The 23,452-nt window shown below is 42.5% G+C and overlaps 1 protein-coding gene across 2 annotated transcripts; it reads left to right on the top strand.

Moving 5' to 3' along the window:
• Positions 1-751: 751 nt before the first annotated feature.
• Positions 752-23,387, top strand: itgb4 (integrin, beta 4). 2 transcript variants are annotated; one of them, XM_074663078.1, is made up of 42 exons: positions 752-922; positions 7,336-7,418; positions 8,365-8,447; positions 8,634-8,747; positions 8,849-9,053; positions 9,137-9,233; positions 9,345-9,516; positions 9,623-9,886; positions 9,971-10,060; positions 10,151-10,273; positions 10,495-10,662; positions 10,751-10,827; positions 10,908-11,116; positions 11,544-11,647; positions 11,733-11,828; positions 11,941-12,073; positions 12,184-12,309; positions 12,658-12,776; positions 12,862-12,895; positions 12,985-13,179; positions 13,258-13,361; positions 13,446-13,504; positions 13,626-13,649; positions 13,742-13,890; positions 13,987-14,166; positions 14,522-14,670; positions 14,872-15,079; positions 15,179-15,493; positions 15,652-15,809; positions 15,907-16,087; positions 16,394-16,531; positions 16,627-16,809; positions 16,890-17,018; positions 19,393-19,563; positions 19,648-19,806; positions 20,125-20,259; positions 20,431-20,580; positions 20,668-20,856; positions 20,964-21,119; positions 21,199-21,363; positions 21,925-22,023; positions 22,110-23,387. In XM_074663078.1, exons 2-42 carry the CDS (start codon positions 7,343-7,345, stop codon positions 22,238-22,240), a joined length of 5,817 nt encoding a protein of 1,938 aa, XP_074519179.1. In that variant the 5' UTR covers positions 752-922; positions 7,336-7,342; the 3' UTR covers positions 22,241-23,387. The 2 variants fall into 2 exon arrangements, with proteins under 2 accessions (XP_074519179.1, XP_074519180.1); XM_074663079.1 differs by lacking the exon at positions 752-922 and adding an exon at positions 5,197-5,299.
• Positions 23,388-23,452: the final 65 nt, after the last annotated feature.

The following is a 23,452-nucleotide window of genomic DNA, read 5'->3' as shown; positions in this document are numbered from 1 at the left end:
CATATATGTCCTCAGATGAATGTTATTGGGATGATTCACTCTCGCGAGCTCCTCATCCCCGCAGGTGTGAATTCGTGTGAGCGCGTGCATTGTGCTGCTCAGACACACCTTGTGTACAAACTGTACCTAACAGCTTCAAACTTTCCCTCCTCAGTCTCCATCCATATTTCTGTTTAGCCGCTGTCGTAACACAGGAAGACTGAAGGTGTTTACGCAAGACTTCAAAAGAAATTCACCCATTTTTTATACCTGCAGGTGCGTGTGTTTGGGCTGGTCGAGCTGAGATATGAACTAAGCAGTTTATTAGTCAATTCAATAAAGATTTTGTGTTCAGTGTTTGTAATTGTGGTTAATTAGGCTATTACTAGCATAGCTGTCAGTACTAGTCGTGGTGTTGACGAAGTTTGGAGCAGTTGTCACCAGCTACGACATTATCCCCGTCACCCCTCTTTATTTACATCTAATTCCTGCCGTAGAAAGTTTGCTACATGTTGTGTTTTCACCTTAAATAACTTTTACTGAGTCCCACTGAGCTTGAGTTCTGCAGCAGTGTGTCACTGTGCGTAATGAGACGTCGCCGGTGTCCTCTGTGCTGTAGTCTACATCACTCTGGCAGATTTACTGGATGGAAAAAAAGAGTGACGCCATTGTGCCCTGAATGAACTCACTGATCCAAAAAGAGCAGTTTTTGTCATGTAAATTGGAGAGGAGTTCAGACCCACTGGACTCAGTCTGGAGTGCTGAACAGAGAGCTCACAGTGGAGAGGGGAATATTCCTGTTGGAAGTTTATAAGTGTCCAAAAACTTGTGCTGGTAAACTTGTTTGAGTGGATTGTTTTGTTTATCTGCAGCCTGTGAGGGGAGTGCTGCTCTCCCTGATCTGCTAATGAGTCCAGGTCGCTTTGGGAGCAACCCTTTCTCTGTGAGTACCACCTTTAGTCACACATTTGATGCAGAAATGAAGCATATGTGGCATCTTTTCATCTTTAGGGGAATATTATAAGAAAGGCTTTCAGGTCACATCAGTCATGTTTTCTACTTTAAATGCACAGTGCACTCACCAGAGGGAGGCTATAAATCAAAGAGGCCTCTGGTCTCCCGGGGTAGAGGGTAGATTTTTCTTCAGCAAACTTTAACCTTTTCTCTGATAGTGACCCATACAGAACAACAAAGATTTCAACTGACTTTTTTTTCTCACATGACTGCATGTTAGATGTGATTGACCCCAGCATTCTTTGAAACATTTTCAACACTGATCAGATGTGCATGCACCATTTGCGAATACACAGGACTCAATAAGCATCACATTTTATAGAATGTTTATAGCTTTCTAATGATATTAATTCTTCTTATTTTTGCAATAATATTGTATAATTAATGAATTTCAAAGATGATGCAGGATGTGTTCTATATTTAATACATATTAATATCAGAATTGATCAAATGACATTTATTGAGTTTGCTTGTTTATGTTGTAGGGATGGGTACTTAATTAGGTACTTATATCTGTCATAAGTACCAGGAACTGATTCATGTAAAACCAAAAGGTACCATGTTTCGGTACCTAAATGCATCCTTGTGACTGTGAGGGAGTGGAGGAGTAGGTGATTTTCTAAACTGGACATGAATACAGCATTGCAAGGTTATGTATTAGATCATGAATTTGTTAAATTGTGAAAAAAATATTAAACAAATGGATTTTTTAACTACATAAACACAAAAAGTACCAAAAATTAGTACCGTTGAGTACCAGTACCGACTGCCAGGTACCTGGCATCGGTACCGTATCATTTCAAATGTGAAAGGTACCCATCCCTAATTGTAGTTGCAGCAGGTTTAAAGTACCAGATATACAGTTACCTAGGCTGGTGGCGCTAAAAATCCTGCTTGTTAAAAGTTACTCACAGGAGCTTTAAATCAGTTAAATGATCAGTTATCAGTCTGGCTTTAAGGTCCAACCTGTACTGATCAACAAGTTTAAATAGAGACAGTTGTCGTGTTAGAGGATAATACACTCTTTATAAGATAATATTTTGTAACAGGAAGTTTGTCTAAATCAAAAAGTATCATCTCGCCTTCATTTACAGTAGACAATGTTTCTGTGTAGTTCTTTGTTTATGTTTCAAACTGAGCTTGAAATGTTTTATCTCTGCGCTTCGATGGAATCTTAACTCGTCTAAAAAGTGATACAGCCTCCGGGACACTCCCTTCCAGCTCGTCCTCCTCCTCCGTGTTTTGACTGGCATCATTGCCAGAGTGTCAGCCAAGAGGAGAGGAGAGGAGAGCAGGGAGGGGGGCAGACAAGTTGATTCTGCAGAGGTTTTGTTCTTCTCTAAAGAAGTGAGCCTTTGTATCAAACCAGATCTGGTTGCTGGGGACAGAACTATGTATGTCTCTTTTCAGGCTGCCCAGTGTGGTATGTACAGTCAGGAGGGGAAGGCTGAGACGCCTCTGAGTCATGTTAACTGCTTGAATCCCCAAGTTTGTCCCAGGTTTCCTGTTAGTAAGAATCTGACAATGTGTATGTGTGTGTGTGTGTACAGTGTTGAGGTGTGTGATGGGGTGTGGTCCTGTAGCTGTGATTGAGAGTAGCTCTCTTTGCCTGGATTTTAATCCACTCAGAGACTGATAGAAAATCAGTTTTAATTATACTTTAAACTACTTAAAGTTAAACTCCAAACTACTTAAAATGGAATTTACCCATAAATTATAAAAAAATGGGTGTGATCCCTGCAGCGTCATGAGTTTGTTTCTGGGGTTACGTTTGAAGCCTCTCGTCAGTGCTTGCCATGTCTGAAATACTGATCCAGTCAAACTAATATAAGGCTCCCAGCATCCTATTATAGAAGTGATCTTTTCAGATGCAGTCAGGATGTAAACACAGGTTTTAGCATCTTTATAGGAGCTATAAGAGAGTCTTGGGAATATTGAAAGACAAGCTCCCAAAAGGCTGACTTATCCTTTGATGCACAGGTTTTTAAATACAACTTATTCATTTATCCAGATTTTACTTTTTCAACAACAACATTTTTGAATCCACTTGAAGTTTCCCAGCATGAGTTCCTGAACTCTTTGAGATTATAAATCAGGGAATGATCCAGGAATAAACTCTTCATCTCTAAGAGTGATTAAGAAAAAGGAAGTCTGCTTTGACTTCCTGTTGTGTCATTTCATCTCAAAGCACTTTTCAATCAACCAAAGCAACTCTTATCAAGTTATATGATCCAGTTAATCTTGTATGACACTAACTGTCTTCCTAATCATACAGTTCATATGTCAACAAAGGCTGATCAAAATAAGCTTTGGTGAATTCCAGTATTTGATGTTGGCTTGCCAAAAATATGAACTAAGTGTTAAATGGAAAAAGAGAGCCAAAACTCTATTGATGCATCTGTAGAGCAAATCAGATTTAATTTAATGAGGGTGTCTTGCCACCAGACTTCTTACGGCTGGTTTATTTCTTATTCTCCTCATCCTGTTTGAATCGATTCGTCACATGCAACCTGAAAGAAGTCATTTAATTTATAATTTTATTTCTTGTTGGTGTTAGAGTCTGTCCTTGTAAGAGTCATGAGTCATGGTTTTAACCTGCTGGGAAATTATTTAAAAAAAAACTGAGTCAAGAAAAATTCAGCTTTATGTGGGCAGGATCAGAACATTATTTCAGGAAAGACAGTAGATTTTTCTTCCTTTTATTTTACTGTGGTTAGTTTCCTTACATAGTAACATTAGTTACTGGTTGCAAAGTAATTTTCTCAAACTTAACTTCTCGAAATCCTGACTTTGCTTTTTACTTTTAACTGTTTTTGTCTTTTTTTTATTTTATTTTTTTACTGTTATTTGATTATTTTTTATATTTCTATCTATTTTTAACTTGCTCACGTTTTTGAGTTTTTGAAAAGCACTCTATGAATGAAACGTATTATTATTAGTAGTAGTAGTACATTGTTAGTCATTTTAATTAATCAAATTAATGGTCTACAAACTTTTGTAACTAAAGGCCTAGACAGAATTTGTCTGGCCCACCCAAAACTGAAATCCTGGCGCCGTCCCTGCTGCATGGTCTTCACCATCCCTAGGAAATGATTTCTGCAGGTAAAAGGGAGGTTTATATGACTTGTCTTGGTGCATAAAGTGCCCAACTTTTGTTTTTAAAGATAAGATAAGATTCATTCTATTAATCCTGAAGGAAATTGTGTTATAACAGTTTAACCATTGGGACTTTTATGTCTCTTTTAATGATAGGACAGTGGATAGGGAAGGAAAAAGATAGAGTGAGGGGATCATGTGCTTATTCAACCACAATTGTCACTTTCACTCTGCAAACTACGGTCCTCGTCACGTCTGTCCACACTTGATGTAAAAACATATAAAAGCATGAAATGTGAAGGCCTCTATTCACAAATCCAGACCTCAGGAAATGGTTTTACTTCCAGAAAAGGAGAAAAGTTGTGTTGCAATCAAATTGTTCATGTCAAATATTTGAAGAGTAGAAAATGTGCCTGTTATGAGCACATGATTGTGTAAACACTAGAGTCACAAAGCTGTTTCCCATAGCCTGCAGGCAGTGATCTGCTCTGTGCCACTCCCAGGAGCCTGGGAGGAGGCCACGGAGGGAGGAGCCTGACTCTCCTCTCTCAAGCCCACACAGGTGAACTCCTGTCGGGTGGAATGCAGCAGGGAGGGGGCCTTCACACACCGAGGTGAAGAGCTTTTAACTTCTGACAGGGTGGGGAGAAGATATCGTGAAGGTAGAGGAAGGGAGTTAACTCTCCGTCACAGACACTCACCTGGAGAAAGGGAGTGTATAAGTGTGTGTGTGTGTGTGTGTGTGTGTGCATGTGGGCGGGTGTGCATGTGCGCTGAGGGTAAAGGAGGGATCAAGTCACAGCACACTCACTCGTTTTCACTCAGTTGCTCTGAGTCTCACTGTCTCTCATATCTTCCTCCAGCACACACGCAATAACACACGCGGAGACACACACACACACGCGCGCAGAGACACACACAACCCAAGCGGGTTTGAGGGCAAATAAGTCAATCTTTGACCAGAGCAGACTGTACAGGAAGGAAACCGCAGTGAGGAGAAGAAACGTGGACAGAAAGTGTGTCCGTATCTTTGGATCTTTTTACCTGGGACACAAAACCTTGAAGAAGTTTTTGTTTTCTTCTTTTTTTTCTGCGGGTGGATACAAACTTTTCCAGACTCTCAGGTCAGACGAAACAAAAAGGAATTGTTTTTTTTTTTCACTTTATTGTTGGACTTTTGGACCTGGACTGGGCGAGGGCACAGTAAGAGGTTTGTTTGATCAGTAATCTCCATGAATGCAGTCATAAATTTCTTAATGGTTCCATTGTTTTCTGCAACATGTTCTTCTGCTCACACCTGCAAAGCTGGTGGATTATTCTGCTGTTTTTTATGTTTATCACCTTATGAGAGATGGTAAAGTTTTTATTTATGTCACTGTAGATTTGAACACAGCTGAGTGTTTATTTCCTGTTGGTCTGATTTAGGCGTTTTCTGCATGATTGCACAGATTACATTGCAGCACAGGTGAGAACAAAGATAGAAGCTGCAGATTAGGCAGATTATGTATCAGCAGGTTTTGCTGCGGTACTTTGGTTTGTGAGTGGGTTTTCCATCTTGTGTGTGGCTCTGATTGAACCTGCATCAGAGCACGACCCCTGAAGGTGCAACTCAAGCCCCCTAACCTCTGACAGATGATGTCATAAGAGGGTCAGGCCCACACCCAGTGGCGGTATGTCCTCCCAGTAGGCATTTTGTTGTCTGAAGAGATGACAACCGCAGCTTTGATCTCTGGGAAAATGTCCCCTCTGTTATGCGCCACAGAGCCTCTGAATGACTGACTCAGATCTATTTTCTGCTCCTCTTGAGCTGTAATTTGCTGTCAGTGTCTTGCAAACTCCTCTGGGACTTTAATTCTGTTTTTTTCAGCTCACTCTGTAGTGATGGTCAAGTTTGCAGGGCAGGGTCTGCTCTGCTCTGTTTTTCCTTTCCTCGCTCAGTGATTTATTACATGACACCTCATGCACACACACCTGTACTCAGCTCAAGTTCACAGCAATGTGCTAAGGTGACTTTCCCATGTGTTTCCAGCCTGTGTTTTTAACTTGGACAGGTCATTCTCTCGCCTCAAGGAGAAATTCCTTCTCCTAGTTGTAAATCTACAAAGAACAAATCATCATTTTGTGTTGACAGAGTTCAGATTTGTGCCCACTGAGACAATTACTGGGACATTTTATGCCACATAGTGCCCTTTGTTCAGTTTCCACCTCCTGTCTGTTTTGGAGACGAGCTTCCTGTCTATCAGATCGTCCCCTATCAAACATTCCTGCATACAATTATAAAGAAGAGTTTTATTATGGAGGGTCCACGCAGCAGCATGATGTCTGGAGTTTTCCAGGCCCCACCCAGAATCACTCTTCCTGTTGTGGTTCTTCTATCTCATTTCATCAAGCCTCAACAAGCTCTGTGCAGCTTTTCTTTGCCTGAAATTAATCAGATTACTAAACACGCAAATTTAAAGCCAGGGGAGAAACACACCTGCATTTTAAGGGTTGTGCTTTAGCACAAATGCTGTAACATATACACACATAAGATAGGTTGCTTTAAAGTTTTGTGTTACTTTTAATAATGCAAAATGTCAGATGTATTTAAAAGTCTGAATTTTCACTGTCAAATAGCTGAATCTGGATGAAAGCTCCCGCACATTACAGTCAAGGGTTTGATAAATATTTGCATTAAAAATTAAAGATCAAATCTTAAATTAGGAATTCCTTTTGTATAATAAAACACAAAACTGAGATTCTGAGAGATATTGATACTAGTGTGTTTGAGACTGAAAACAACAGAAAATCATACATAATGTGTCCCTTTTTCTTCTTTAGAAAGCAGTTTCAGACATAATTTACACATTTTTATCAGACAATAAAATGTCAGTTTTCCCTCTATCATGTTTTGGAGTTTGAATAAAGTACAGCATAGATATTCACAAGTGTTGGGTGAATAGATAAGCACAGTCAAATAAATGTAGGCAGCTTTAAAGTGATTATAACAGAGGAAATGTGTATTGAGTTTGGTTATTGTTCCTTCTCTTTCCACAAACTGAAATGAGAGTAAGGAGAAAGTCTTGGCTTGTTCACTTGCTCACTTTCTCCAGAATTCAAAAGTGAAAGTCCAGGTGGTTCAAGTTACAGCACAGTCTGCAGAAACATCGCTGTAGGGCCAAGAGTCTCTCTTTCTCTTCTCCATCAGTGGATTATTTATAAGCACGTCAACTGTGCATGATGTGTTTTCTCGTGTCTGTGTTTCAGGAAGGCGATGGGGAGATGGACGTTTCATCTCTCGGTGGGGCTCGGGCTTCTCACCCTCATGTTGACCTGCTGTTATGCTGAAGGTGAGGAAGCCTGTGTTAGCATGAAAGAGACTCAGAGGGTTAGATGGCTGTTAACGTCTTTGATGGAGGGACTTGTTTCTGATTGTAAGAGGGAAGTGAACATTTCATGGGAGAAAAATAGGCACATAAGGGTCAGGGAGTTGACAAACAACATTTGTTTGTCATTTTTCTAGCAACATTTCTGTTTCTCTTCACTTTCTTTTATAGATACCTCTGTGATGCAAGAGTTTCTGATTTTCAGCATATTAAACCAACATAAACTAAATTCTTTTACCATAGTCTCTTCTACAAAAATGAAGCAGTTTCATTAATTCTGGGTGGTCAAAAGGATTTCTTTTATAATGCTGAACAATTGTGTGATGTTTTTGTAATTAAAATGAAAATAAAAGCAGAAAAATATGATTAAAAAAAGTGATATGTGAGCAGAAATGCACCCTTTCTGCACCCTGATTAAATACTCATTCATTTCATCCTGATGCTATACAAGATGTCATGCAGCTACATCTTTTGCCCTTTGGTGTATTCGTGCCATGAAAACATCTCCATATAGTATTTTAAGTACTAAAACATGCATTTCTTATAGTCTAGGTTTATTTTATTTATACTGGGGTTGATAAAACACTGTCTCAATCTTTCAGTCTGTGTCTAAACGCAGCCAGATCACCACTAATGTTGTTCCCACTACTGTAGTAAAAAGATCAGCTCCAAGCTAAATTTCTCGTCATGTAATTTTACCATATACCCAGAATCAGGATGAGATTGTTTCTCATCTTTATCCACCATGAGTGAAGCACCTGGAAGCATCTGATCCTGCAGAAAAATAAGATGTTGAGCCAAAGTCTGTTACGAGTTATTGCAGATATCCTTGGTATGTTTCATGGATGGGATTCTTGCTTTGTTGCTGCTCTGTGACTCCCTCTAAGGCTCCCCCCTCTCACCCCCACAGAGAACTACTGCTTTGCCTCCAGAGCGAAGACCTGCTCAGAGTGCCTGCAGTCTGGAGTGGGCTGTGCCTACTGCGCAGAAGAGGTGAGAGCGGAAAACAAAAGGAGGGATTTCTTTTGTTCTCAGGCTCAAAAGGAAATTGAGACGTTTGTCTTTGTGCAATGTGACTGGCTCACTCTTATGTGAACATTATTATCTTTTTGTTTGAAAAGTAAACCAAGACTCTTTAAGTTAATGTCCAAACCACTAATCAAACTGTGTGTTGCTCAGACCTTTAATGGCCCTCGCTGTGACTTCCAAGAGAACATCATCGCCCGTGGCTGCGGCAGCGGCGGCGGCAGTGCGGCACTCATCACGGCTCGAAGCAGTTTGGAGATACAAAAGGTTATTCTGCATCATTTTTGTCTTTCTGTTTCCTCACATTCAATCATTTTTCTACCTTAAAGTTGTTAATTTAACCAAACCTGTGTTTGTTTGTGGCTCAGGCTCAAAAAATCAACATGAAGATTCAGCAGTCTCAAGTGTCTCCACAGCTGATGAGCATGAGCTTTCTGCCAGGAGAGGAGAAGGAGGTGGATGTGGAGGTGTTTGCTCCAACAAAAGGTCCTTTGGACCTTTATATTCTTATGGACTTCTCTAACTCCATGGTTGATGATTTGAACAACCTGAAGAGGATGGGCAAAGAGCTCGGTGAGCATGTTAGCATCAGCAGTGTGCTGTGATGACTGTTCAGATGGTTGTTTTGTTGCTGATTGCGAATGTCTTATCTACAGCTACGCTGGTGGAGACACTGTCAGACGACTACACCATTGGCTTTGGAAAGTTTGTGGATAAAGTGATTGAGCCCCAGACTGACATGAGACCATCAAAGTAAGAGAGCAACTGAACATAAAAGACAAGTTATGAAATGTTCCGTTTATAAACACATGCAAAGATCCAGACGTGTAACTTTATCTATTGTCTTATCTTTCTCTTTCTCAGGCTCAAGAGACCGTGGCCCGACAGTGACCCACCTTTCTCCTTCCAAAACGTCATCAAGCTGACCAAAGACCTGAATGATTTCAACAGTAAGCTTCAGACGCAGAACATATCTGGAAACTTGGATGCTCCTGAGGGAGGATTTGATGCCATATTGCAGGCTGCAGTGTGTACGGTGAGTCAAGTTTCGATTCTCCGGTGGCCTCAAAAAACGATTCTTTAATTTATTCCAATCAGCTTCTTTTTCACTCTCCACTTTTTTGTTTTAACTACTGTTCCAGGAAAAAATTGGCTGGCGTCAATACAGCACACATCTCCTGGTTTTCTCCACTGAGTCTGCCTTTCACTATGAGACCGATGGGGCCAACGTGCTCTCAGGCATCCTAACCCGGAACGACGAGCTCTGCCACCTGGATGGACTCGAAAAATACTCAAAAGATACCAAACAAGATTACCCTTCGATACCAACACTTGTCCGTATCCTGCGCCAACACAACATCATCCCCATCTTTGCAGTCACCAACCACTCTTTCCTGTACTATCAGGTTTGTGAGCTTCCACCCTTCACTTCTCAAGTTGCAGATCATAGTTTTGTTTCTGCTTTGTAATGTATGTTCTTCACTGTGCAGAAACTCAAAGAGTATTTTCCAATTGCTGAGGTCGGTCTGCTGCAAGAAGACTCATCCAACATCCTTCAAGTCATGGAGACTGCCTTTGAAGTAAGACATAAACTCCTCATTTACCTCGAGGGAGACAATTTTTGGTTTGTTGCAGCAGCGATGCATACCTTTATTTCTCTATTTCTTCAGAGTATTCGATCTAAGATGAGCATCCAGGCCGAGGACCGACCGAAAGCTTTCACAACACAGTTCCTGAGTACCAGTGGGAGTATTGCAGAATACGGGGCCTTTGATTTCAAGCCTGGGGCTATAGTGAGTACAAATCAAACATAATGTGACTGATTAAACGAAGGAGAGTTGACAGTTTTTTTAAGCTGATAGTTGTTACTGTATCTTTACAGAATATAACCATTATGCCTTCATTTATTCCTTCAAAGAGAAGAAGGTGACGTGAAAATGTCTTTGTCTTCTTGGTTCAAACATGCTTATTGTGCGTGTGTGTGTGTCTGTCTGTGTGTGTGTGTGTTTTTCAGGGCAAATTCAAGATGCAGGTCAAAGCCAACAGACAGGTCGAGGACGAGCCTATCTGTAACCTGGATCAGAACCAGAAGGAGGGAACGATGAGGGTCAAACCAACAACCTTTAACGCTGCTGTTAATGTGAAGGCTTCAGTTTTATGTCCAGTCTGCGATTGTGAAAAGGTAGATTTAAAGATTGATGGTGAAGCATGAAAAAAGTCTGATTAAAGATTGATGTGAGAGATTTATCATTTTGACCTTTTTCCTCAAGACAAGAATCCGTAATGCACCGAGGTGCTACGGCAACGGAGACTTGGTGTGTGGGAGGTGCGAGTGCTACCAAGGCTGGTGAGTTTTCAGTCATGTCTCAACACTCCTGTGAGGTGACAGGATGACTGAATCTTATATTTTCCATGTGTCTTCTTCAGGCTGAGCACATTTTGTAACTGCTCATCAAGTGCAAGGGGTCAGGACAGCAGCCAGTGTATAGCTCCCGGCTCAACCGAACCGTGCTCAGGTCGTGGAGACTGCACCGAGTGTGGAGTCTGTGTGTGCTACAACCCAGAAAAGTATGAAGGACCCTACTGTCAGTATGATAAGACCCAGTGTCAGCGATACGGAGGATTCCTCTGCAATGGTATGACAGTTTCTGGATGCTGAGTTGGACACAAACCTGAACTCAGAAAGCTAGAAAACATCACATCTATGTTTGACAGTCAAGGCTTGATTTGCAAAGGGATTTCACAGTTGTACCTGTTAAACCTGTGCAAAGAGACCAACAGACAACATCTAATTCACGTTGCCCACTCAAAGGGGGAAGCTCCCATAGCGTCAGGGTGACACATTATGCAGATTATACAATAAGCCTCACTCACAACCCACAAACATGGCTGCAAACAGTGACAGGCCACTGGGATGATTTTACCATCCGTGCAGAATCAGTGGGACTTTTATCTGAGGATACAGCACGATATCATACGCTTTGACACCATTTGCTGTGCACACATCAGAAGTAAAAGTAAACAGGAGAAAAAGTTAATCCAGAGTCTTTGTTCTGTCTTCAGACCGTGGGTCCTGCGTGATGGGTCGCTGTGCGTGTACAGAGGGCTGGGAGGGCAATGCTTGTGAGTGCTCAAAGAGCAACCAAACCTGTCTGGACACTAAAGGCGTGAGTACATTTACTCTGTGGGTTGTTTTATCATATCTCATTATGCTTCTTTCCATACCTGACTCTGATTTTTTGACTGCACCAGGGTGTTTGCAACGGGCGAGGGAAATGTGTCTGTGGCCGCTGCGAGTGTACAGACACTGGGATTGAGATGACGCCATTCTGTGAGCCCAATTTCCAGGTTTGTGGAAATACAGTACAATTTGATGTAGTGACTCCTCAGAACATAAACAAAATGCTTCATTTGAATCTAGTTTTATAACATCTCTCCCCCTCTCTTTGCTCATATCTAGGCTCAGTTAGGCGTGTGTGAGGCTACGAGGACCTGTGTTCAGTGTCAGGCCTGGAAGACGGGAGAGAAGAAAGACAAAGCGGAGTGTGATAAGTGTCCTTTCAAAATTGTCATGGTGGATGAACTCAAAGAAGGTAGGGGCATATAACGTGAAAAATAAAAACTGCTGTTAGCTTAAATATTATGTACATGATTCTCATGTCACTCTTCTTTGTTTGTATGTCTGTGTGTTTTACTTTTCCAGCAAAGAAGGTGCTGGATTCCTGCAGTTTCCGTGATGAGGATGACGACTGTACATACCACTACACTGCTGAGAACTCTAAAGATCCAGCTGTTAAAGATTTGTTGGTTGAGGTGCTCAAAAAGAAAGGTGAGTGACCCAGATGTCCAGGTCTCATTATGTAGTCTCTTTGATCAAAACTAATTGGCTCTTTTGAAGTCCTGTGTCTTACTGTGAGCAATTGGATCCTTTAGAATAACACAATAAAGATGTTATGCAGACAGTAACAATAAATTCATCACATTATTTTCCTTTGGTTGAGAATTTATTTTGAAAAATATCCAAACTCTTGTGTTTAAAACAGAACAGCCAAATAAAACAACCTATACATTTTCTAGTGTGTTAATGTATCAAGATGGGGGATATTTAACACTTATTATGGACTTGAGCATCTTTCTTTATTCCAAACCTCATCTTCTCTTCCTGATAAACCCTCAGATTGTCCTCCTGCCAGCCTCCTGTGGTTGCTCCCTCTTCTCCTGTTCCTCTTGTTGCTGCTGGCACTCCTGCTTCTCTGCTGCTGGAAATACTGTGCCGCCTGCAAAACCTGCTGCCAGGTATTACAGCGAAGAAATTTACACTCATACATGTTGACCGTTAATTTGAGCCTGAAACAACACTCTCTGTCTTCCCTCGACACAGAGCTGCCTTGCCCTGCTGCCTTGCTGTAGAAAAGGTGAGACACTTGCATCATGTTTGAACCTTTCCTTCTCCTGCTGTCGGGGACCTCACAGAATAACATCACCCTGTGTTGCTCCTCTTTAGGTCGCATGGTTGGCTTCAAAGAAAATGAGCATGTGCTCCGCCACTCTAGCCTTCACACACCGTTTCAGGAAACACCAATGATCAGGACCGGTCCACCAAAGGGGACAGATGTGGTTCGTTGGAAGGTGACGGACAACGTACACCGATCACCCAGCCACCCTGCAAACCTGATAAAGCCCAGCCCTAAAGAGATAAGTAAGTTGATCGACTCTTGTTAACCAATGAATTCGTTTTGTGTATGCTCTGTAACCTGGTTTCCCTTTCCCCTTGCAGTCCAGTACCCGATCTCCCTCCGACTGAACAGGGCGTTTTCTGAGAGCTTGACCCGACCTGATGCCAGAGATGCCGAACAACTCCGTCAAGAAGTGGCTGAAAATGTGAGTGTTTTGTACATTCACAGGAAATATATTAAATAGCATTAAAAAGACTGTCATTGAGCATTGTTTGTTTTCTCACTCCAGCTAAATGAAGTCTTCAGGCAGATTCCACATGCACAGAAGGTGACAAATACTTCATTTAGGTAGGATATGTTACACTACTTCTCTAGATCCTGACCTTTGTAGGATAACGCTGATTATTTTCAAAACAGCTAAAGAATTGCTTATAATTAATTTTTTGTTTTTTTGTTATATTTTTTGTAGAATGCAGAAAAATGCTGGAAAGAGGTAAACATCTGCTTGATACAACTAAAAAAAAACACATTGTAAGTACTTTAAAAGCATGTTTGACTTCTCTGTAACTCTTGTGCTTTTTTTAGGCAGAACAATGCCATTGTGGACACCGTACTAACTGCCCCTCGTGGCAACTACCCGGATATTGTCAAACTTGTAGAAAAAAACGTCCAGTCAGGAAACATCAATAATCTCAAAGTGGTTCCTGGCTTCTACACTGTGGCCACAGACAGAGGTGTGTGTTATCCATCCCGTTCTGATGTTCAGCTGAGGATTCCTTTCTGTATCACTCACCCCCAGTTTCTGTGCTTCAATCCACTTTTCTCTGCAGAGGCTGCGGGCGCCATTGAGTTCCAAGAAGGTGTGGAGTCAATCGATGTTTACGTGCCCCACTTTGCCAAGCCTGAAGATGATGACAAGAAACAGCTGCTGGTTGAGGCTGTGGATGTGCCGCTGGGAATCGCTGAGATTGGAAAACCCTCTGTCAAGATTACCATCATCAAAGATCAAGGTGAGACATTTTGGATTTCTCTGGATTTCTTTACTCTTGAAAAAATCCTCAAGCTTTGTGTATGAACTCAAGTCAATATTCGAATCACCACAGCTCCTGTTGTACTGGCTAGTTTGAAGTCTCTTCAAGCTTTCCAGCCAAATTATATAGTGGCTGCAGTATGGACAGAACAGCACAGACTGGTTTCAAGTCTTAGCTTGGCTGATCAAGAATCCAATCTTTTTTTAAGTTATATTTTCAGGCTTTTTTGCCTTTAACCAGAGGACAGGACAGTGGATGGTGCAGGAAATAGGGCGTGAGGTTGCGGGGGGACTTGTTAACTTTCACTGTCTAACGGATTGTCCCCTCCCTCCAGCTGCCAGTATCTTCTCCTTCCTTCAGCCGGCCTACACTTACAGCAGGCTGGATAAGGTGGCCAACATTCCAATCAGCAGAGAAATCATCGAGGACGGTAACGCTCAGGTCTCCTATCGTACTTCAGACCTCACAGCCAAGGACAAGAAAGTAAGTGAATGCACTGCCCTCACTAACTCCAGGAGCACTGTTACCAACACTTTGCTTTGAAAACTTTTACGCTTCTTACAAACATAATTTAATTTAGTCCAAGACTGATGAGGATGTTCCCATTGAGTTAGACATTTGAGGCAAATATGTGAGGCATAGGCCTGTTGTTGGACCCTGTTCCTTACATGTTTCATGTTTCAGGATTATATAAAAGTGGAAGGAGACCTGAACTATAGCCCCGGTGAGACCGAGAAAATCGTGCCTGTTCCTCTGCTGGAGCTAGGGATGAAAGATGGCCTGTTGGAAGACAAACAGATTAAGCAGTTTGTAATGGATCTCAGTGACCCACGACGGGGGTCCCGGCTGGGACGCTACCCGAGAACGACTGTCACCATCGCAGACCCACCAGGTAACAGACACAAGCGACATTTCATAGCTGATTTTTTACTAGTTGTTATTTGCTGAAGCTGATTTCTGACATTTCCTCTCCTTTATTGCCTCATCTTAGATGCTGGTGTGGTAGCGTTCAAAAAAGGCACCCACAGCTTCACTTCATCTGACCCAACCTACAACATACCCGTCGTCCGCACTCGCAACCTGGAAAAACCTCTATCAGTAGCATGGCGCACCAAGAAGGGCCAGCCTTATGATATGATAGGAGGCATGCTTAATTTCGATCCTGGAGAGAAAGAGAAGAATATAGTGATTGACCCAAAGACCTTTGGAACAAAAAGACCTGACAACCTCACCCTGGAGCTCCTTCAGCCAAGTCCCGGCACTTCTCTTGGAGAAAGGAAGACCACAGTTCTCAATATTTCTGATGGTGAGAGTCATCCTTTCAAAATCATCACACCAAAGATAACATGAGATTCCAAAAATACAAACAAAGTGAATAAAATATTAGCGTTACCTTTGAAATACACAAGTACAGTGTGTTGTTAACGTTTGTTTCAACCTGTGACCTTTATTTCCTTCCTGCAGGTCCAGAGAGAGCCCAAATGATATTAGGCAATTCCAGGCCAGTCACCTCCCCAGGTGGTCGCCTCTTCTCCCCAGGTAATCCCAAGGCCCAGGCAACCGGACCCAGAAACATCCGACTCAACTGGGACCCACTACCTGGAAACCCCAAGGGCTACAAGGTACTTCAAAACCACACTGTGGCTGGCTTCAAGTTGTGTTCACTGAAGGCCAGCTGTTTCTCACATGCTGTATCTTTTGCTTTCTCGTGCATTTAAGGTCAAATACTGGATCTACGGCGACCCAGAGAAAGATGCTGAGGTCATAGATGTGAAGACTCCTCAAGCTGATTTGACTAACCTGTACCCATATTGTGACTATGAGATGCGAGTGTGTGGCTACAACGCCTTAGGAGACGGGCAGTACACAGAAATCATTCCCTGTCAGACACTGGAGGATGGTAATTTCTTTAGTTTCAATTTGTTGTGTTCTTCCTCTGATTTGTAATTTTAGCTGTAGTTGTATGGTGGTGAGTAAAACGGTGACATTTGAATCAGTATAAAGTCAAAGTGTGTTAGAAAAACTAGTAAATTGAGACATCATAATTTACCTCGTTATTTGACTGCAAATGATCAAATACAAGGTTAGATATAGCAAACAGAATCATGTTAGCACTTGTTTTGAAAACTACTGTATGGTTTATGTATATTTGGAAACGTGTTGCTGAGGTTGAACTCAGAAAACATCCCATCCTGTTTTCTCTCAGTGCCCGGTGAACCTGGACGTCTCGCCTTCAACGTCATCAGTCCCACTGTCACTCAGGTCAGCTGGGCAGAGCCTGCAGAGACCAACGGCAACATTACTGCTTATGAGGTCATCTACACGCCCATCGATGATGACTTGAGTAAGAGACGGAGTCTAAACCTTAAACAGGATGTTCCACATGAAGATGTGTCGTATGTAATTTTCATCACTTCTTTAATCATACTCCCCTCACAGAGCCAGTGGGAGCTGCTAAGAAAGTCAAGATTGACAATCCCAAAAAGAGGATGCTGCTGATTGAGAACCTCCAGAATGCCCAGACATACCAATACAAAGTACGAGCAAAGAACAGCGTGGGCTGGGGACCCTTCAGGGATGCCACTATCAACCTGGCATCGCAGCCCACCAGACCTCTGTCCAGTAAGTCTGAGAATTAACACTTCACCTCACTCCACCTGTGTCCCAAAGAGATATTTACTTCATTTTCTCTCCGTCTTTAGTTCCCATCATCCCAGACATCCCCATTGTGGATGCGGAAGCAGGAGATGAGTATGATGGTTACCTGATGTACAGCAATGAGGTGCTGAAGTCCCCTGCAGGCTCCAAGACACCCAGCGTCTCTGGTGATGGTGGGTACCCAGAGCCAAAACCACAAGCTACTCCCAACAGCTGACATTGTGATCTCTTTGTGGTAGAGCTCTATTCCAATGAGTTTCTGGCTCTGGAAAGATGCTGCATCTGACTGCCAGACTACCAGATTAATGTGGATCCAATTATGTCAGTCCTCATTATCAGTGCTCCCAAGCATGGCGCTTTGTTCTTGTAGTGTTGAATTCTGGAGGGAGCACATGATGAAATATTAGTCAGATCTGCAGGATTTTACCCAGCAGAGGTGACTTCTCATGGAAGTCTCAGAATTAGATCTCTTCTACTTGTGTCTGACTCTTACTAATCCTCCTCTGGCATGATTACTCTGCCTCATTAACAAAGATATGGAAGCGTACTGAAGCTCAGGGCGGGCATTGTCATGGCAAATTTAAAATCGATTTCATCGTGGGCGACATTTTTTCTCCAGGCAGCAAAAACAAAAAACTGCTTTCAATGCATCCACAGATATCTGCAACAGAAGCACTTTACGTTTCCAAACCACAAAGCTTTTTCTTATTAGCTCTGCTGTCATCCTCCACTCTTCATCAGTTCTTCTCTAAAGACAATTTGACTTCTGTGACATAAATCTGATGAGAAAATACTGTCAACTCCCATCTTTTTCACTGATGCAACTTAATCCTCACCCCTGCACTCTGAAAGTAGACTTTTTAAGTTCAAACATGTAACAAAATAAACATGTTATTATTTCATGAATATACTTTTATAGTCATTGTACACTGTACAACAAAGCTAAAATACAACTCTTTATCAGTGCAAAAATATTCATAAAAAGGGCAGGGAGAAGAAGTGGTAAGAGGAGTGAGCTGTTCAAGTTTTGTTCGATGTTTGGTTTATAAAAACAAATGCCTAATTGTTCAACATTAACAGATACCGAACTAGTCTACAACTATCATTTAACTAATACAATTAACAAAGTTATAACATGCCCTCCCGTTAAGTTATCAGAAAGTCATCCTTTGGTTTGAAAGATGTAAATCATGTTTGTTGGTCGTTTAGCAGTGCACCAAACTGAAACCAGTGCATAATAACCTCATCCTCATCCAAATTTATCTTCAAACTTTAGCTCTTTGTGCTTTTATGTGCTGCTGTCCAGCTTCACAACCGTTCGCTGAGCCCACCATCCAAGCAAAATGCTCCGGTACCTGACAAGGCAAGGGGAGTAAAATATGATTTGGACAATACACTGTCCACTGAGCAAGCTGACATTCAGACAAGTTTCTCTCTGGATGGGAACGGCTGAAAAACCAGTCATATCTTTTTCCAGTGCACATATTTTTCAAATGATTAATTTAACAATTCATCCAGAACTGTTTAGAGGAGCTTTTATTGTGAAGTAATGTGAAGAGAAACCAAACCGTGACACTCCTTCACTACCTATCTATCCTTGGCTTGCTTGCTTTTCCCCACAACCCCCCCACACACACAAGGCTGGAATCATGTCAAGTTGGTGGGGTCCAACCTGGATCTCCGTAAGGTGTCATGGAAAAACCGGGTGGACCTCATCCCATACCGGCTCAGCACAGACACAGAGGCCAGCTCAGATGAGTCCTACACCAAATCACACCTGACAGGTGAAGACATCTCCATCAGAGCAGCAGTTAGGCAGACAGGGAGCGAGCATGCAAGCTATTTTGCACGGCTAGTCAGGTGCCCGGCAAGGCAACCAGCGCCTCTCTCTGTCTTCGTGATTGATCCAACAGACGTATCAACATTTGTCTAATCATTCAACTTTGGGCTTCAGTCCTTATCCACCTGCCCCTAGTTTGCAGCTATTCCATCTATTCTGCCAGAGAGGAGCCCAGGCATCAACTGCCCGTCCTGTAGTTGATGATCGGGGGCAGGCTTTCCTAGGTGCCTGTCTCTGTCTGTGCGCTCTCCATCCCAGAAATGATGTCTGATGTCGGTCTAATTAAATACAGTCTCATCTCTGCAGGGAAATCCATCTCTATGTACAGCTATTGATTATTTTTAATGTATGTTGATATCTCCTAAATTATTGTTCCTTTGCAGGCTGCAGAGCCTCTATGAGGACAGTTTCAAATTTATTCCCAGTCGTTTAGCTCTGTTTACGGCTTTTAAGATTTTACTTCTGCTAAATGTAAAAACGAGTTTTAGCCACACTGGAGGCCAAGCCGCTGTGTAAATAACTGTTGCTTTGTCTCAAGTTTTTACATTAATCTGCCGCTGCTTCCTTTGTAGACTGGCTGAGCCTGGTTTTGGGGTGCTTGACATCACTCGCACTCTCTAGCTCCAATTAATGTCCAAAATCTGCTGATCCTGTCTTCACTCAGTCTGTTAACAGACTCTTGTGCTTCCTCCTGTGTCACTCCACAGATTACAACCTGAATGGGAAGTGGGATCAGAGCTTCCTTTTCCCTGGTGGCTCAGGGACACGCAACCTGTCAGCATCATCCTCTCCCATGTCCACTCTGAGCTCAAACTACAGAGGAGGGGCAGGAGGCACCTACACCACAGAAACAACCACCACATACATGACCGGACCAGGTTAGAAAGAGTGGTGAAAGAGGGAATATTTAACATATTATGTCGAGATATAAATTGTTCTGACTTCTTTCCTCTGTCCTGAAGGAGGAACTCGTAGGCAGGAATTCATCGGAGGAGGAGGAGGAGGACTCCACACGACAGAGGTGATCATGAGGAAGCGCTCAGAGAACAGAGGATACACAGATGAAAACATCCGTGACTCTATCGTCATGGGAGATCTGTCAGCCAAGCTGCAAAGTCCTGGTAAGCTTCAGACCTCAGCAGTGGTTTGCATCTATTCCAAAGTCAAACAGAGGTAGCGCTGTCTTTCTAGCTGAAGAAAGATTTCACTTTGGATTGCAATGTTTACGAGGAACTCTGAAAGCGCATGAGGCCAAAGGCTTGGACAGCAGGGTTCGGGGCTCTTGGCTGTGCAGCACTGACTTTGCAGGAGCTAGGCTGACTATCCCTGTTTCTCCCAACCTGCCCCCACTCCCTTTCTCTGTCACTCTGCCTCTGTTATCGCTTCCTGTACCTCCCATCCTTACCAACCCTTCCTCCTCCTGCTCGATACGCCATCAGGTGGTTTCGGCTACACTGGGATGCAGAGCAGCTCTCAGAGCCAGTTCAGCTACGGCATGTCTCTGAGTCCACGGACCAGGAACCTGTCTCCAGATGTCAATGAAGCTCTGTTTAATCTGGACAGGGTGCTCCAGGGTAAGTCTGCAGCGTCACAGCATGAAGGCACAGGATTTGTCTGCTGGGTTCAAGGCATAACGCACTCCCTCTCTGCCCCCTTTATTCCTGCCCTCTGAGTTTTTCTCCCGCTCTGATCGACTCTTTGCTGTGAAATAAGTTTTAATCCTTGATCTGTGTGTCACCTGTTAGATGCAAGACTTTCTCCAGGTGTTCCAGACACCCCCAGCAGACTGGTGTTTTCTGCTCTGGGTCCCACTGCCCTCAAGGTCAGCTGGCAGGAGCCGCACTGCGAGAAAGACATCCTGGGCTACAGCGTCCTCTACCAGCTGCTCAGTGGAGGTAAACTATCCCTGCACTTTTTGTTGCTCTCCATGCAATCACTGATGTATAAACTGCTTCATTGTAATCTATTGTCCTCCCTTCTAGGCGAGCCAAAGCGTATTAATGTGAGCAACCCTGCAGAGAACTCTGTGATCATCCAGGACCTGCTGCCAAATCACTCCTACCTATTTAAGGTGAAGGCTCAGAGCCAGGAGGGCTGGGGCCCGGAAAGGGAGGGGGTCATCACTATCGAGTCTGCTGTCGACCCCAAGAGTCCTCTCAGCCCCATGCCAGGTACCGATTCTGCTGACTCTGCTGTCACAGCATGGATTAACCCAGAGGCATAATGACGGTGCAGCGCCCCTCTAGTGTGACTCAGTGTTTGTCCTATTTCTCTTTAGGCTCCCCGTTCACCCTGAGCACCCCAAGCGCCCCAGGCCCCCTGGTCTTCACCGCCTTGAGTCCAGACTCTCTGCAGCTGAGCTGGGAGAAACCTCGCAAGCCAAACGGAGACATCCTGGGATATGTCGTCACCTGCGAGCAGCTGCATAGTGGAGGTAAGTCTTTGGAAGGAAAAATGTTTTTTTTTTCTTCTTCTTTAAAACTTGAGCTCAACCTGTTTCTCACATCCTTTAGGAGACTTACGCACCTTCCAGGTGAATGGGGACAGCAATGAGACCAGTCTGACTGTCCCAAACTTGACCGAGAACGTCCCCTACAAATTCAAAGTCCAGGCTCGAACCACGCAGGGCTTTGGTCCGGAGAGGGAGGGAATCATCACCATTGAGTCTCAGGATGCAGGTGGGAGGAACTCTTCTTTCTTCTTTTTATGAAAATAAGACTCTGAACTTCAACACTGGTTGAACTAAAAGAGCAGGAAGAAACTTTGTAACTCGTTAAGTTCAAAAACATGACACTGGGAGAATATGGTTGATGTATTGTTTTTGTAATACTCCTTTTGGCCACTAGAGGCTTCAAAACACCAAGCCAAAGGCATAAAAGTTATTGTAGAAAATCTACTTTCACAACTTTTTCCAACCTTTTTTTTTCTTGATTTTAAACAAAGCTCACATGAAAAAGTGAAGTTTATAAACATTTTAACACTCAAAGCTGTTTTCCTACATGTTCTTTGATCATACATCAGAAAAGAAACAGAAGAGAATCAGGAGAAGAATTAAAAAGATAATTCTTTACTCATTTAACTGTAAAACTAAATTTCAAGATTTCTAATTTGATCTGAGAATGATTTCTGTTTGATTTTCACTGTTTTTCTCTTCTGTTCAGCTGTCCAGTCACTTTCTCTTTATGTCTAACGCTCATGCACAAACCAGTGGACTGATATTTTTCCTTTCTGATGCACAGGTGCCATGTCTCAGTACAACATGCAGTCGATGCAGCTGGAAAACATTTCCCAGTTGCCGCTGCAATCCAATGACCCCATGTTCGACTCATTCTTCTCAGGTATAAACCCAGCACCTCTTTCATTCATCATTTCTCCTGATCCGAAAAATGATCTAACATTAAAACCCTCTCCTCTTGTCTAACAGACGGGATGATGATGACCTCGCAGCGCACAGAGACCAGCGGCATGGTGACACGTCAGATCACCAAGGAGGTGGTTCAGAGGAGCGTCACTGGTGGAGCCACCGTCACAAAGAAGATGTTTTATGAATCATAAATGTGACGAAACTGAACCAAAAAGGTCCAACATGACTGACATTGAATCATATCTGAAATCCTCTTTTAGAAGAGTCGGCTTCAGAGAGCTCAAACACAATCACTGCATGTTTTATGAGACCAAATTAATGACTAAATGATAGAGGGAGAGAAGGCGGCTTCGTCCTGTCTGTTACAAACAGACAGGTGGCTTACACCGAAAGTTTATTTCACTAATTATATTTCTTTTTTTTGTTGTATATCATCCTGTTTTTTTTCCACTAAGCATATCATGTTGTGTTGCTCTCTGCTCCCTCTCTTGGTTAGGATCTGGAAACACACTCAGGCTTTAAGTCGAGCCTGCACGGAGCAGTAATCTGAGTAATCCAAAGTGACCTTTGCCTTTGTCTCCCATCCTCCACCTGTCTGTAAGAGAGATCCGTCTCTGTGTGAAGACTTTCACTAGTTCAGGTTAAACCTGCAGGAGAGATTGGATTCTGGTTTCTGTAAATGTTTTAAGAGGTTTATCAATTTAATCCTGAGCGATCAAGATTTTAAAAGTGGTGTATTTGGGAGTTTTGTTCATAGTTTTGTATTATATGAAAGTGTTGTCAGTGTTTTTAAGCATATTTAATACTTTGTAAGATTATTACTTCAGCAGATTGACATTAGATTTAATGCCAAATACACAGGAGGTGTTTTATTCTGACACGGATGCATAATCTCACAGAAAACACGCGCTGATGATCAAAGATCTGTTCCATGTCAGAAGTGGTTTTATTCTCCAAATTCTGGTTAACACTGTTTCAAGTAGTCCTCAGTATTTTCACTCTGAGTAGATTAATTTACACTCCTGATAATCTTTAAAAATAGTGTACAAAGACAGAAAGATTGTATTTGCTCTCATGCAAGCTCTACTGTATTCTGGGTCCACTTCTTGTTGAGTCTCTGTCAGAAAGTCCGATGGGGTTGAACGGGCAAACTTCACACCAAAAGCACTCTCAGTTAAGTATTCTTCAACTTTTGATAAACATTTATCAATTTCTCTTTTCTACATTGTTACTTTTGTCAATTCTATTGCACTTAATAAAGATTTGAACGTATGGATCTGTGATTCCCTAAATCTGTATCAACGCTCGAGAAGAAATTAAGAATATGCTCTCAGTTTATTGAAGCTTTGAATTTACATTTGATTTATTGACAAAAAAACATCTCCAGGAACTGTTCATAACAA

Source organism: Halichoeres trimaculatus, unplaced genomic scaffold, assembly GCF_033239565.1.
Source record: "Halichoeres trimaculatus isolate MK-OKI-2021-1 unplaced genomic scaffold, fHalTri1.1 fHalTri1_scaffold_23, whole genome shotgun sequence".
In the NCBI taxonomy this organism is placed as follows: Eukaryota; Metazoa; Chordata; class Actinopteri; order Labriformes; family Labridae; genus Halichoeres; species Halichoeres trimaculatus.
This window is presented reverse-complemented; position numbering and strand designations above follow the sequence as displayed.